Consider the following 15460-nt stretch of genomic DNA (forward strand, 5'->3'; position numbering starts at 1 on the left):
CCTGAAACACAGTTAGAAATGGTAAAACATACTTGTCCTTTGCTTTCAACTCAGGCAAGTTACAGCTGTCATTACAAGCTATTTACTTACAGGCAAGAGTGAATTACTGCTCTAACTCAGAGAGTAATTTTCGAGTTCAGTTAGGTTGATAATTTTTGCTATTTACAGGCTGGGTATTAAAAGAACTGAAAACATGAAATATTTTAGAAAACCTTTTTCATGCCACTGATTCTTGCTGGCTTTGAAGGCTTCTGTCCCTCTTTTCTCATTGAGATGGCTTGAGAGCCTGAGGACTAAATGCAAATATAAAAACCAGTATCTTCCAGCTCCTTCTTTCTTTACACCAGGTGGCTGTCATTAGTCTCAGCAGCTGAAGGCACCTGCTTTCTCTATGAGAAACAATCATTATATGGCTCCTTCACAGCCATGAGTATTCACAAAGTGAGTAAAGATCCCTGCCAACTTTCAGACGTACATCCAGGATAGCCTGTGTGCAGAAAACCAAGTATTTTCTCGTTGATGTAATTTTTTGTGCATATTTGGCACATTTACAGCATGACTTAAAATAAATGTCCAACCAATTCCTAACGCAATTGTAGCTTAATGAAGGAAACACTCAGTACACACACAAGAAGCAGAGAGGATGAAATGAAGAACATACAAACAAACAAAGATACAAACACCTGTCTGAAGTGAGAAGCAAGATGGAACTGGACTTTTAATTTCAACTGTTTAATTCAACTCAGTTTCAATGGAAGACCAGAGTTACCTCACCGAAACTATTGCCAAATACATTACCCTTGAACATTGCTAAGAGCATCTCTGATTCAAATGGCAATAAAGGTACTTCATGTCTACAGGGAAAGTGTGTGTGTTTGTATCTGCCCTCAACAGCAGAGACAAAAAAACAGACAAAATTCAAGTAAAAAAGTGTCATTTTTCTTTCTCATCAGTAGACAACTCAGTTTTGTTATGATTAGGTCACAAGTTCTCCTTTAAAAATCTTCTCAGCATTAATATAATGAAGAAGGTAAAGGCAGTTGTACTACATCTACTGAATATATTTCATTAATGCAGACCACAGCTGCTCAGCCTCCTCTACAACATGCAGGAGTTGACAAACATCAACAGATTTGGGCTGGTTAGCTGGGGTTTTTTGTTGTTAGTGGGCTTTTTGCTGTGGTAGTGGGTGGTGGTAGGGTGTTGGTTTTTTACATATACATCAGTGAGACTGGAAACAAAAGGTATTTTAAATCAATGAAGCTTGCAAAAAGACTATTCCCATCACACGGAGCCCATTCTAACAGACCTTGTATTTTGTGTGTTATATCCTCAATTGTTTAAATTTGTACAAGAATTAACAGTCTATAGTTTTAATAAGAGAAATGAAAATAAAATTAGCTTATCCCTGCCAGCCAGCTGAACCTGCTTTACAGTACTTTTTTAACCCTCCAACAAGCATAAGTAATTAAATAAATATAATTTCCAATCTTTTGAGATGGAGAAGGGGTATGATGCAAGCAACTGGAATTGTTTTCTAAATGGACTGTATGTCTCAAAAACACACACAAAACTTTGAGCCATCGAAGTGATATCTGTAATTAAACTAGCTTGAGCCTCAAATTCTCCTTTTCTGATCAAGGTTTTCATCTTTATGATTCTCAAAAATATCTGGAAATGTGCATAAATGCCATAGTTTTGAAAGGCTGCTGTTGCTTCTATTACTTTTGATCATGAGGCTGCTGACAGGTTTTCTGCTTCTGCTAACAGTCCAGAAAAGACCAAAGTACAAAACAGAACAAAGAAGCATTAGGTTAGATCCCAAAATCTTCTGGAGACTGGACTATGTGGTTAAGTGACAGCCTGAACAGAAATAATTGGAAAGTACTGTTAATGTAGACAGGTGAATGTCAAAACTCCTCATCAGGCTGCACTAAGATGGCAGAACAGTGAGGGTGTTTATTTCCTAAATAACAGTCTGATGAGGAATTTCAGAATTCAGACACTTACCTAACAGAATTGGAAACAGTATTACAAGGCATCAAGATTCTGAGCACACTGTATTTTACTGAGAATAATTAAGTGCAATTAAAGAAGTAACTGCTTTAATGAAAGGTTTTTATTAGGGTTTGTTCCCTTCACATTTCTTTAATGGCTGAACATAGCTGATGTTTAAAAATACATAGATACGAAATACAGAATAAAAACCTCTGAATATTCATTTTTGCTGGAACACAATTGCACATTGTAAGTTATATGGTAAGTGTGATTCATGTACAAACTCAGAAAAGGTCCTTTCATATATGAGAAGCTGTGTAAAGGAAAAAACCCCAACAATTCAAAACAATGGGAGAATTTTCAAGGAATGAGGGAATAAAGGAGCTGTTCTTGGGTACATAGGCAGCATTACGTGAATTATTGAACAAGAACAGAAAAAATAATTGAGTGTCACTAACTGAATTTCTGAAGGAGAGAAGGCTCAGGAAACTGAAGAAAAACAAAGTATTAAAAGCCAGCAATGTTCTGTGAAGCATGAAGCAGTGAGACAATCCATGCATGAATGCTGCTCAGAAGCAAAGCTCTGATATGTGTTCTGTCAATGGAATTCTCTGAACACTTTTTACTTTCAGTAAGATGGAAAGAGCATGAAAGAATTTAAAGATGCAAAAATAGACATTACGGCTATCCCACTTATGAAGGGGGAGTTGTGAAGATATTTCAAAATTTAAATAAAATGAATCATCTCATCCAACTTTACAGAAATATCTTACACTTTATCTGTGTCTACAGTGTAAAATCTTCTCCTCCACCCATCAGTCCTTTACAGTCTGGGATGTAATTGCCTGCCAAGGTCTGTGTTTTCACAAGTCATATTAGTAGCACATTTTTCCAAAAACCAGTTCAATAAGAAACTTTTATCATTATGTCTAGCAAAGCTGCAATTTTATTTCCATTAAGATCCAGCAAACCTAAACTAGGTGCTGGAAAAAATTAAGCAATGGGCAATTAAAGTAGTAAGGAAAGCAATGTATAATCATAATCAGAAAAGTTTGCAGTTAAATGTTTAACAAAAGTGTCTTCCTATTCCTTCAATGAGGAAAGAAACTGCTAAATTACAGTATTATCTTATGCTAGGATGTCTGCCAGCAGGAAGCTCAGAAAACAATTTTAACCAAATATACCCTATGTATCAGACCCATGAATTGCCCCTAGATAGTTTCTAGCTATATGCACATATGAAGAATTCATTTTGTTCAATAAGACACATTAAAATATATGCAAAATCTTCTGCTTCTCACCCGCCAAAAAACCACAGCTATGACAGCTGATGACAAAGATGAGATAAAACGACTGGAAGCACAAATAGCATTGTAGCATAGCAACTGTTGATGTACATATGGTGATGTTTATGGAACAGAATGTAGTTCATATTTAATGCAGAAATAACACCAAAACCAGCCTAGACAGCAAGACCTAGACAGCAAGAGACAAGTGTGCTTTGGATCCCTCTGCAGATATGATAGAAGCCATGCTTCCCACCAGCTTTGCTACACTCATGCTCAGGAACGCCACCACAGGCCTCAGTGATCTGCCCAGCAAGGAGAAAATGCAATGTTCACATGTGCAACAGCCTTGCAAAGGAACTAGGGAGATACTTTGCAACTACCACCTTCAGAGTACTCAGTATTATTCACCAGGTCTATTTCAAACCACAGAAAAAGGAAAAGAAAATAAATGGGAGAAATCCCAGAGCTAATCCAAGCAGAAGATGTAGCACATGTAAAAGCCAGCACAGGCCAGATTTTTAACAGCATCTGGGATGGAAGGCACTTTACCAAGTTCCTTTTAGCTCAGATATACATTTCGGACACAATAAATTGCACCTCAGAAGAGCCTACTGCCCATTAAGAAATACGGGACCACCAGAGATGCAGACATTTACAGTGAAAGAACTAAAGGATTTCTCCCAACACTACAAGTAGGAGAAGCATAGTTCACTTAAGACAAAGCAAAATAAAACCTACAGAAAATCCATTCAGAAGACTAGAAATTACATAATGCAGAAAATATTAAATTTCTTGTCAAATTTGATCTTTTTTGCTTGCTCTAAATGACCTGATGAGTCAATGTGAAGTGCTGAATTATCCAGAAGATATAAACTGCTTACAGCATCTTCCAAGATCACAGCACATTTCAGAAAAGCCATCAAAAAGACAGTCACTCCACCATAAGGATCCCAGTGTTAAAGGACTACATAGAGAATAGATCTTAGGATATTCAGTGTGTTTAAAAAAATAGTGGAGGGGGGAAAAAATCACAAACCCACAATCAAACAAAAACCCCACCCTGTACAAAACAAACCCAACTGCTTTACACCATTTGCTCTGGCTGATTTAAGTCAGTCCTCAATAAGGGTATTGACTGAGAACAGTAGTGCATGAAGCACTTTTTATCCATATTTCATTTGCCTAATTCTTCAACTGCACCCTTCTAGATGACATCTGCAGTTCCATACTAGCCTAATCTTTGGCCCATGGCTGAAACTGATATATTGCTTGTGTTACATGGTGCAGATTAAAAAAAGAAAAAGGACAGCATGTATTTCAGAAAAAAATATGCTAATTATAATATGAAGAATCTGTGAACCGAGGAATGAATGAATTTCAATTTCCTATTATTGTCTTACTGTGGATCGACTGATGTGCAAAGATATGTAAATTCTTACTGAGTGTTTTTTCATGGTCATTATAGTGGGTTTTTCCATGGGAATTTTCTGGCATCCAATACAGTAGCAGCCTTTCCTTCAGCTGGGACATCTGTACAGTCCACCCTTCAGACACCTCTTTTCCCACTAGCCATAGTACACTTTGAAATTTGTTGAAAATGGACATGGAGCTCAAAACATGCCTACACATTTAAGCACATGAGCGTAACCTCACAAATACGATGCCTGTGAGGAATCTGACTGGATTTTGGAATATTTGTGTCATGTTCATTTTTCAAAGCAAAGAAATTCAAGCAAGAAAAGCACAGTAAAGTATATTTTTGACTGTACTGTCACTGTACCAACTTAAACACAACAGCAAAATATTTTAGCCATTTTGCATTTAAATTAGTTTCAGGAAAACTCACTGACTGTATGTTATGCTTGCTAATCTCAAACAAAAACAATTTTGACAGGGTCTATGCTTATTCAGTGCTTCCTCCCAATCATTTCTCATGTAACTAACCACCCTTTGATCCCAGTTAAAATAATAACTTCTACTCAGTAAATCCACAGTCCTCAAATAACCCTTTCCAGTTGCTGGGAAATGCACAATATTTAACTGATTAAATTTAAAAAATGAACAGAGGAAAAATCAGCATTCTTACAGAATTGTATTCACAGCAGACACCAATTTAAGGAGAAAAAACCAAATACTAGTTCATACAAAAAATACGTGGGAACACAAAACCATGCTTTTTCAGTCAAAACCCTAAAGGAGACTGTGCACAATGTACTGCACTCTGCACTGCATTCCACGTTCCCCCTGCTCTCTCCAGCAGACTCAGAGATGAAATGTACATGATAACCCCAGAGAACTTAAATCAGCTGCTCAATCACACAAGTAAACAGAGAGACACAAAAAAATTACAACAGTGTTATCTACGCAGAAAACACTAAAATCTGACTTACGAGTTTTCTGTCTTTTACAGCACTGAATTATTGAAAGCAGACATACTGGTAAAGTCATAACAACTTTAATTCTAACTTACCTACTGAAGTTTCTGTGAACACTGTTAAGGTCTGTCCTCCCACACTTTGCAGAAGAAATGGATGTTCCCTTGGTGCACTGACTGAAGCAGGCTTTCCTCCAATATCACTGATGCTTGCAAGCTCTTCATTCAAAGTAAATGACACCTAACAGTCACAATTGCCACAGTGTTACCAAACAGACTCAATTACACTGTTTGCCAAGTTATGGGGAAATAAAAAGAGAGAAAACACAAGTAGTATACCATATTTCTATTTCAAAAATAAAGAGTAATATGAGTCCTTCCATACTGATCTCTTGCTGAAATACAGAATTCAAAGCTTTCATGTACTAAATGAAATTTACTCAGCTTTCAAAAAGTTGTAAATTACCTCCTCCTGAAGTCAGAGAACAACTTGATTTTACTTGTTAAAATATATGGCATAATAGGTTTTCAGCCATTGCTCAGTATGAGTGCTGAAAAATGTTTTGCACAGCCAGCTGAGTTCCAGAAAAAGTGCTGAAGTACCACAACAAGTGTTACTAGCCTGGGACTCCTGAATTGCATACAGCCCAGAAGAGGTTTAAACACAGCTCCTTTGCCATGTTCACATTGTACACTCAATAGAGAAGCTAAGGAAGCTTGAAGAGGGATACTTCACAACAGCACCACATGCTTTTCCTGTGCATCCTCCTCAGCCTTTTGTACTAACACATCTCAAAGTGTCTGAAGAGAAGGTAAACAAAGTGAGGGAACAGAGAGACCTGATACAAGTCACACAGGCATCTATGGGCAGAGCTACTAACATAATTCTCTCTTCCTGATTCTGTGGTACAATGCTTCGCTAGAGGTATAACAAAAAATATGTTACATTAGAAACCAGCACATTTTAAACACTTTTTAGAATTCAAAACATAAACTTTAGCAATTACTTACTTCCGTTCTTCCTTGATTTCTGAAAAAGAAAATATTTAATATTTAATAAATATATAAATATTTATTATAATTTATATAATTAAACAATTATATAAATATTTAAAATATTTAATGTTTCCATAGCCTAATTTCTCAAGTTTAGCTTTCTGATAAAAAAAGCAATTTCAAATTCTAGTTTTATTATTTATCTTCACTCCAGAGCTATTCAATTTTTTGTTATGCTGATGTCCAAGAATAAATGGGGAAAGTCAGCATGTGAAAACAGAAGTAGCAAAACAACACATGTAAATAAAACCAAATTCTGCAATTAGGTTTCCTTAAACCTAGGAAATCAAACCTCCTGTAATGTGACAGAGTGACTCCCCAGTATAATTTTGTACAATTTATAATCCTAATCACTACACAAGCAAACATTGATCATGTATCAGAGAAATATGCACACTGTTGGAAAGAAAGAGGATTATGTCTTAGAACAGGTGCAACATATTCTTATTTTACACAGGTAACTTCTAAGAAATGCAACCAGTAAATGTAAAGGCTTACTTGACAATCCTTAGTTTTCCCACTTCACCTCTTCCTGAAGCTTTACTCCACTGTTGTGACAAGTATTTGGGGACCTAAGAGAAGACAACAGAATTCAAGAAAAGCAGATTTTAAAATACCATATAAACTGTGTATGGGTAAATACTTTAAATGCTTTTACCTTGACCACTTCAGAATAAAGTATGAGCTAAATATAGTAGACAATAGACAGCCATAGATGGTTTTGATTGGCAGGGGCCTTAATAGACATCTAGTCCAAACCCCCTACAATAAGCAAGGACATCTGCAATTAGATCAGTTTGCTCAGAGTTGTATCCAACCTGACCTTGAATGCTTCCAGGGATGCCACATCCACAACTTGTCTGGGCAACCTGTGCCAGTGCCTCACCACTCTCATTATAAAACATTTCTTCCTTACATCTAGTCTAAATCCACCCTCCTTTCACTTAAAACCATTATTCCTTGTCCAACTGCTATAGGCCCTACTAAAAAGTCTGTTCCCATCTTTCTCACCAGCCCCCTTGAGGCACTGGAAGGCACCTGTAAGGTGTCCCTGGAGCCTTTTCCTCTCCAGGCTGAGCAGACCCAGCTCTCTCCATCTGTCTTCACAGAAGAGGTGCTCCAGCTCTCTGATCATCTTTGTGGTCTCCTTTGCACCTGCTACAGCATGTCCACATCCTTCTTATGCTGGGGGCCCCAGAGCAGGACACAGCAATCCAGAGGGGATCTCATCAGAGCACAGCAAAGCAGAGCAGAAGGACAGAATTCCCTCCCTTGACATTCTGCCCACGCTGCTTTTGTTGCAGCCCTGGACAGAATTGCCTTTCTGGGCTGCAAGTGCACATTGCCAGGTCACATCCAGCCTCCCATCTACCAGCACCCCCAAGTCCTTGTCCTCAGAGCTGCTCTCAGTCTTTCCTCTGATACTATGCACTGATACTGGGGGTTACCCCAACTCAAGTGCAGGACCTTGTGCTTGGCCTTGTTGAACTTTATGAAGCTCATGCAAGCCCACTTCGCGAGCTGTTATATAGATATACGCGCACACACAGACATATATACACATATGTGTATATATATTCAGTTAGAGAGAGCAAAGAGAATAAAGTAGCACAAAAAATAACACCAATGTAGAGTCTCAAATGAGAGAAAAATCTTAGTAACTTCAATCTCAAATGCTACAATCTAATCATAAAAGGCAGAAAAAGATCAGCATCAAATTCTTAAACTAAGTAGTGTCAATATTTTATCAGATAAAATTATACTTTTAGATATTCATCAGAAATTATCATCTCTCTGGGAAAAATATCAACCAACCAATCACAGTGATGAGAAGATAGGCAATTTCTGGAGTGAAGGGAAGGCTTAGAGTCAGGGAACCTCAAACACGTTGAGCAGTAGACCACACCCTACTGCCACTCCTCCAACAGCACAACCACGCTAGGCAAATCTGCCTCCCATCACTCATTCCCAGCTCTTCACTGCATTGGGCAAAGTCTTTGTGCAGCTGGTCAGTATGTGGAAAGAGCAGACTGATCTAGCCAGGAGGAGTGGGTGACTTCTATGTTTTAGTTGCGCTGATTTTGTGTTTAGCAGGTGGAACAACCAAAGCAGCACCCCAACCCATTTTCCAGAACAGCTGCACAAAGTAGTGATTAGTCCAGGGACAGGAACAAGACCTGAATAAATGGAGAATTAAAAGCTGCTGCAGTGCTGTTACCTCACCTACACACCAATTCCTTCAGTTGCAAAGGCTGTGGTATCTGCAGCATCGGGTGACCAACCTGGGCTCAAAATGTACAATAAAGGCCTCTGGCAAGCAGCACACTCCTCAGAACTTTACAGCCATGTTCTTTACTGGCACAGTAAAGTTCATCCTGGCTCACACAGTCCACAGCTACTGAAAACATCTGGGCCCATGTGGAAAAACAGTGTGAGGCACAGCCAGTAATGAAGAGAAATACACTAAGCTATGCCTGGGGCATTTTCTGTTTCAAGCAGCAAAGAAGCACTTGGAAGCCTAAGTTTTGTCTTGCACAGAGTAAAACTAAACCAAGTTGGGGAGAAAGAGAGCCTGTTCCAATAACTTACTGACAAAGAACAACCCCCTAACTTCCTGAAGCTCAAATTAAATTAACACTAACTGTGCATTTATCAGTTCTTCAAGAACTACAGATCTTTGAACTGGTGCTTAGTTAGCACTTAGCTTAAGACTCACAGCACCCCATAAAGCACATGTAGAATAAGTACAAAATCCAGATGCCTCCAACTGCTCAGACAAACTAAATGGTAGTCCAGGTTCCCATGAAGTTCAGACAACTTTGGTCAAAAACACCACAAAAGCACAACAGAAAGCCATGAATTGGCACAATCTATTGATATACATATTTCCAGTTTTCAAAGTGGTAACTTGCTACAGCAGATTCCATGCCAGATCAGATACTGTTTTCTTTCTAAAGTCAAGATAAATGCTATGACATGCTCCAGCTACTAAACAGAAGTATTATTACATGCTTGCAACTAATCTCTATTTATACTGCCAGATAATAAGGTAGATGCACATTCAGTATGAGTGGACAAGGAATGAAGGGCTCTTGTGGTGTTAAAATCATTGACTTGCTATATAATACATTCAGACTGGGAATTAAGTCAGATTAAGAGGTTGCAGATCAATCATACTGCATAGGAAAGTCTCAAAGAGTGAATTTAATCATCTTTCTGCTGGCCTACCTGCAGTCAAGGGCCATGCAGAGAAAGACAAAGGGTTATGAAGGGCTGTGATCAAAGGATTACTTCCAGCTATCCATAGATACTTCAGCTAAAACCAGGTGCTACTCACAAACCCACATGCTAATGACGTAAACAATCAGGAAAGACTAAAGTCTTAAATGCCATAGACATCTTATTTTGCACCTTTCTTTTAACTTTAACATAATAATTATGGTAAAGAGTCAGGTTTCAAAGTCTTAATAATCCTTGAAAGAACACATAGAAAACAAGAGCAAACTGTTTTTACAGGGCAGAATTTTCACAGATCCCATAGGAGGATTTTGAAAACTGCATATGCACAGAAAGAGCGACATGTGGACAGAGTGCCTGTGCAGTGAAAGGCAACTGAACACAGCCTTTCAGGACAAGTGGTCTTTATTCTGGGATTTGTAGGTAAGAACACTCTTCTCTCCAAAAAAGAAAAAAATTACAGTTTAATCACTAGAACAAATCTGACATACTAAGGAGCACCACTCGAAGCCTTCCTCCCAGTGCTGCTCTCCTCCTGCTACTCACATCACAGCACACGAGGCACACTACAGGCAGTGTAGGACAGCAGGGCCCCTGCTCCTCTCATCTTTCAGCCTGGGCACAGCTTCCTACCCCCCTTTAGAAGGGAACACACAAGCAGCCCCTCTCTGTAACAAACTACTTCCACTTTTCTGCAAAAAGCTAAATTAGTTCTTTCTCTATATAGCAATACAGGCGCAGTGCATACAACAGAAACTAAGGCTGATGTCAGAGTCTATATTCTTTGAAAATACAAAAAAAATTTAAATAAAGATATCCTCTTTCTAGCTATAGAACAATGCAGCAGATTAAATTTAAAAATCTGACCAACACACTCAGGGAACAAGAAAATTAACATTCTAATGGCTAACACTAAATGGGCTTCACTTTACCACAAGTACATAACCAAATAGTCTTACTATTTCTCTACCTTAGCTTTCACTGAAAACACAGAAACAAAAACCTAGTGGCTTTCTGAATTTGTACTAAAGTAATTCACTCTCTTTATGGTACCTCCTTTTACTGCTCATGCTTCTAAAATACTCATCACTACATTTTTTTATTGCTTGTTAAATAGTCTCTCTGGAATACTTCCTGTGCTAGCACAATGCATGCTAAAAGGAAATCAAATAAACCAGGTTTTTTATTCCATCAGAGCTGAATGCTCTCTCCCTCAAAGGAAGGATAAATTCATCCTCATTGTCCTTGCTAGTGAAGATAAAAAGTACAGGTACTATGCGCTGTCTTGCCACTGGGCTGGAAGTCCTGCTAACAGATGTGGTTGTTTCCAAGCTCAAGTCCAAAGGAAATCAAATACCTCATGTTATGGTCTATCACTGTTAGCATCTTTTCAATATTTTTTACTATCATTACAATACAAGGAGACAGACATAAGTTCAGAACACCTGTATGAAGGACTACATCAACAGTTACTTGGAAGATTAATACTCCAGCTTTCCTTTCAGTCCTGTTTTCTCATTAAACAGAGTGGCACCAACTGTAAGCACAAATGTGCCTGAAAATTCCTTGCTTCAGGAAACATCAGACTAAAGGACAAGCAACTTCATGTCCTGTCTCCAAATGCAGCCATTGGTAGTTACTTCAGGAGGAACATACGAAGAAAATTTATTTCCCCAGTATGCTCTTCTAATTTCTAGGGTGTTTCAGCAGACATGGGGTTTGGCAAGATATTACTTTTTAATCTCTCAATTCAATTTTCTTGCCTGAGTTTGACTAACTATGTTTGAACTTCTGCAAAGTTTTGCAATTCAGAATTTCTAACTGCAAGAAGTTCCAAAATTTAACTACATATTGTGCAAAACAGTACCTCCTTGGCTCACGCTGAGCCCCACCAATGAATTAATCTGACACACCTCTAATTCTAGTGTTTGAACTGATTCTTTCCTGTTCATCTTTGCCTATTCACTTCTTCCTTATCCACCTGTGACATTACTCATTGCTTCAGATCTCTACAAGATTTCCAAATCAATCCTCTTGCCAGTCTAAAAGGTAACAACGGATTTAGGAGTTCCCTCCACAGCCATCATTCCTTGTTGCCAAGACCAGACCTGGTGCTCTCCTCTGTACTGCTCCCAGGTCCGCTGTACACTTTCCATAGCAGGGGGGATGAGACCATGGCTACGCAGAGCATTCCGGACAGAGGCAACATCATGGTACAGTAATATTTTCTTCTTTGTTTTCTGTGTCTTTTGTAATCATGTCCAATGTGGACTCTGCTCATTTGACATGTTCTTATAGAGTTATCTCATTGTACAGAAAAAAAACCCACTCCTCCTGAATGACAACAACCAGCAGAAACCCAACTGCTGCATACCTATAATTAGGACAGTTTTTCTCTATGCACACCAGATTACATCTTTCAACTCTTAATTTCATCTGCCATTTTACCATCCTGTCACTCAGCATGTCATGATCTAGTTCTGCAGCTTTCTGCTGCCAGCATTCATTGACAGTGCCCAGGAAAAGCTACTACAATTAGAGCACTTGCACAGTGCTTGTTGTGGCTTTGTGACACCACACACTCAGGTGTCAGTACAGAGGAGGAACCAGATGCAGCAACTTGCCCACCAAAAATTCTGCACAGCAAAGCAAGTCTGAAATCCCCAAATGACCATTTTTAAGGGCTATTTTTAAGCAAGAAGTTTTGGTAGCTGAAGTATGATAGTGTTAAACCCCCCTCACCGCCTGCCCAGGACTAGTATCTCGGTATACCACCCTGCCCCCACAGGATCTTTGAAGTTGACGATCTGAACCTATTCCTAAAGGAGGAATGGGAGGAAGGAACTGCTTCTCCCAAGAGAGAATAAATATAGGTCTAGAAAAAGAGGAGCATCCCCAGAGGGGACTCGAAGCAGGCAGGACACACGCTCCCCTATCAGCTTCAAGTTTCTCTTTATGAAACAATGCCTGGTAGTGGCAGCAAAATGTCTTGGCAGCAAAGACACTGACTCCAGGGAACAGCACAGTGCCAGCCTGTTAGTGGTGGCACCAGACAGAGTGTGGTCCGGCACCAAACAGGTTTGATTTGACACCCTCAGTACCTTCTCACAGCCCCTCCACTAGAGCTGTATTTCACTCTAAGCACCAAAGGGAGCTGTAATGACCAGACACTGGGGTTTACTTTCCTTGATGGATGTGGACAGTTTTTTTATCAGGATGTGAATCTGGGCACACTCAAAACTTTTTCCAACTCTCAAAGTTTTGGGGAAATAAAAGTTATACAGCCATGTTTGTTGCTCGTCACAAACCACTAGCAAGGAGAAGGAAAAGATGTTTACTGTGAGGGTGGTGAGACATTGGCACAGTTGCCCAGAGAAGCTGTGGACGCCCCATCCCTGGAAATGTTCAAAGATAAATGTTCAAAGCCAGGCCAGATAAGGCCTTGAGCAACCCGGTCTAGTGGGAAATGTCCCTGCCCACCGCAGGGGGAGTTGGGACTGAGGGATCTTTAAGGTTCATTCCAAGCCCTCACCATTCTGATTCTGTGAGAGCTTCCCCAGCAGCCCAACTTTCCCTGCGGTGTCTCCTTTACTCAGCAGGCGTCCGGGCCCTGCCCCGCGCTGTCCCCCGAGGAGGGGAACAGGCACAGAGGCTGTCCCGAGCCACAGGGCGAGCCCGACGCGGGCAACCCCGGCCTCGCGGCGCCCACCCCGGGCACGGCGGGGCGGGGACGAACGGAGGCACCCGGCTGTCACAGGCCGCGCTGGGCCGGGCCTGGGGCCGCGGCGGCGGCTCCTCACCTTCACCAGCCACATGCCCGTGTTCTGCTTGGCGCCGGTGAGGTCCAGCTCGCCCTTGTCGCTCATGGCGGGCAGCGGCCGGACCGGGCCGGGCGGCGGACGAGACGAGCAGGCGGCGAACGCGGCAGCGGAGCGCACCGGCACACGGCGGCCCGTGAGGGACAAACCTCCTCCGTTCGCACTGCACGGCGGGGCGGGCCCTCCCTGCGGCGGGGACGCGGGTTCGAGTCCCGCCCTGGCGGGGCCGTGGGAAGGGTCGGGAATCCGCGGTGGCCGCAGGAAGTTCCAGTGTCACAGGATATCCTGGGTTCGAAGGCGCCTATAAGGATCATTGCATCCAGCTCCCGGCCCTGCACTGGACATGCCCAAGTGTCACACCACGTGCCTGAGAGCATTGTCCAAATGCTTCTTGAGTTCTGTCAGGCTCTGCTGTGCCCAACCACCCTCTGGGTGAATTACATATTCCTGATATCCAACCCAAAGCACCCTTGAGAAGGCTGTTCCTCCAGAATGGTCATGAGAGAAAAGAGATCAGTGTCTGCCCCTCCTTTTCCCCTCATGAGGAAGCTGTAACTGCGATGAGGGCTCCCCTCGGTCTCCTCTGAGCTAAACAGACAGACCAAGGAAGCTCTGCCGCTCCTCACACAGCTTCCCTTCTAGACCCTTCACCATCACTGCCCTGCTTGGGCCGCTGTCCAACAGTTTAATGTCTTTCTTACACTGCAGCACCCAAAACTGTGCACAGAAATCAAGGTGAGGCAGCACCAGCGTAGAGTCTAGCAGGAAGCTATTCCCTCCTGGTACCAGAAGAGTTATCCCAGCATGCTGAAGAAAGACAGCAGCATGTAAATGATCTAGGGGAACTGGAGGAGAAGCCTGGACAGCTGTGCCCTTCATGACCATGCCCTTCTGTTTGGGAGGGAAATGGTGGGTAGAGGAGCAGCTCCTGTGAAAGGGATCAGAGCATCATGGTGTGCCCAAAGGCCACAAAAGTGAGGAAAACACAGCTGGGGAATGAGTTCCTGGGAATAAACAGTAAAGATTTAAGCTTAGCTTCACAGAAAGGGAACTCACAAGGAAGTGTTGGAACAGGCTGTCCGAAGATAGGAGAGCATCTCAGACACTGAAAATGTCCTATGTCAGGAGAGAGAAAGCACCTGCCCATCCTACTTTGAGATGGGGGTATTTGGCTTAGAAAAACCTAAGTCCTTATTTTACAGCTGTCTCTATCCCTGGGGAAGTTTTCCCCATTTGCAGTTTAACCTTGTTATCTACCTTCTATCCACTATGGGCACCAGAAGGACCTGGACATGCTGGAGACACTGGCATAGGTTGCCCAGAGAAGCTGTGGATGCCCCATCCCTGGCAGTGTTCAAGGCCAGGTTTGCCAGGGCCCTGATCTAATGGCAGGTGTCACTCTCCACTGCAGGGGGCTTGAGCTAGATGATCTCCAAGGTCCTTTCCAATCCAAACCACTCTATGATTCTATGGCATGGAATGCATTTTATTGTCTTCCTCTCTTCTTTACTTCATCCTTTTACTGAGATATAGCCCTTTGATTTGCCTCCTCTCGTACTAAATAACTTCAGTTTGTTCAATTCTGTCTCATAGGTCTATTTTCTAGACCTCTGGCTTATGTCCATTGCTCTCTGAATTTCCCCCAGTAGAAGTTTACATCCTCTTTGAAGCCTGGTTGTTCAATATTG

At 41.3% G+C, this 15460-nt stretch overlaps 1 protein-coding gene across 1 annotated transcript in view; it reads right to left on the reverse strand.

Moving 5' to 3' along the window:
- Positions 1 to 13936, reverse strand: part of GTF2F2 (general transcription factor IIF subunit 2) — a 79065-nt gene extending 65129 nt beyond the window's left edge. Inside the window, exons 1-4 of the mRNA XM_071448470.1 lie at positions 13755 to 13936; positions 7216 to 7289; positions 6673 to 6691; positions 5758 to 5902 (exon numbers count right to left, since the gene is read on the reverse strand). Coding sequence (XP_071304571.1) covers positions 5758 to 5902; positions 6673 to 6691; positions 7216 to 7289; positions 13755 to 13820 — 304 coding nt within the window. The 5' untranslated portion in view covers positions 13821 to 13936. The remainder of the gene's footprint in view (positions 1 to 5757; positions 5903 to 6672; positions 6692 to 7215; positions 7290 to 13754) is intronic.
- Positions 13937 to 15460: the final 1524 nt, after the last annotated feature.

The sequence above is a fragment of the Agelaius tricolor genome, unplaced genomic scaffold, assembly GCF_023055355.1.
Source record: "Agelaius tricolor isolate 1412-34295 unplaced genomic scaffold, bAgeTri1.0.p SCAF_26, whole genome shotgun sequence".
NCBI lineage: Eukaryota > Metazoa > Chordata > Aves > Passeriformes > Icteridae > Agelaius > Agelaius tricolor.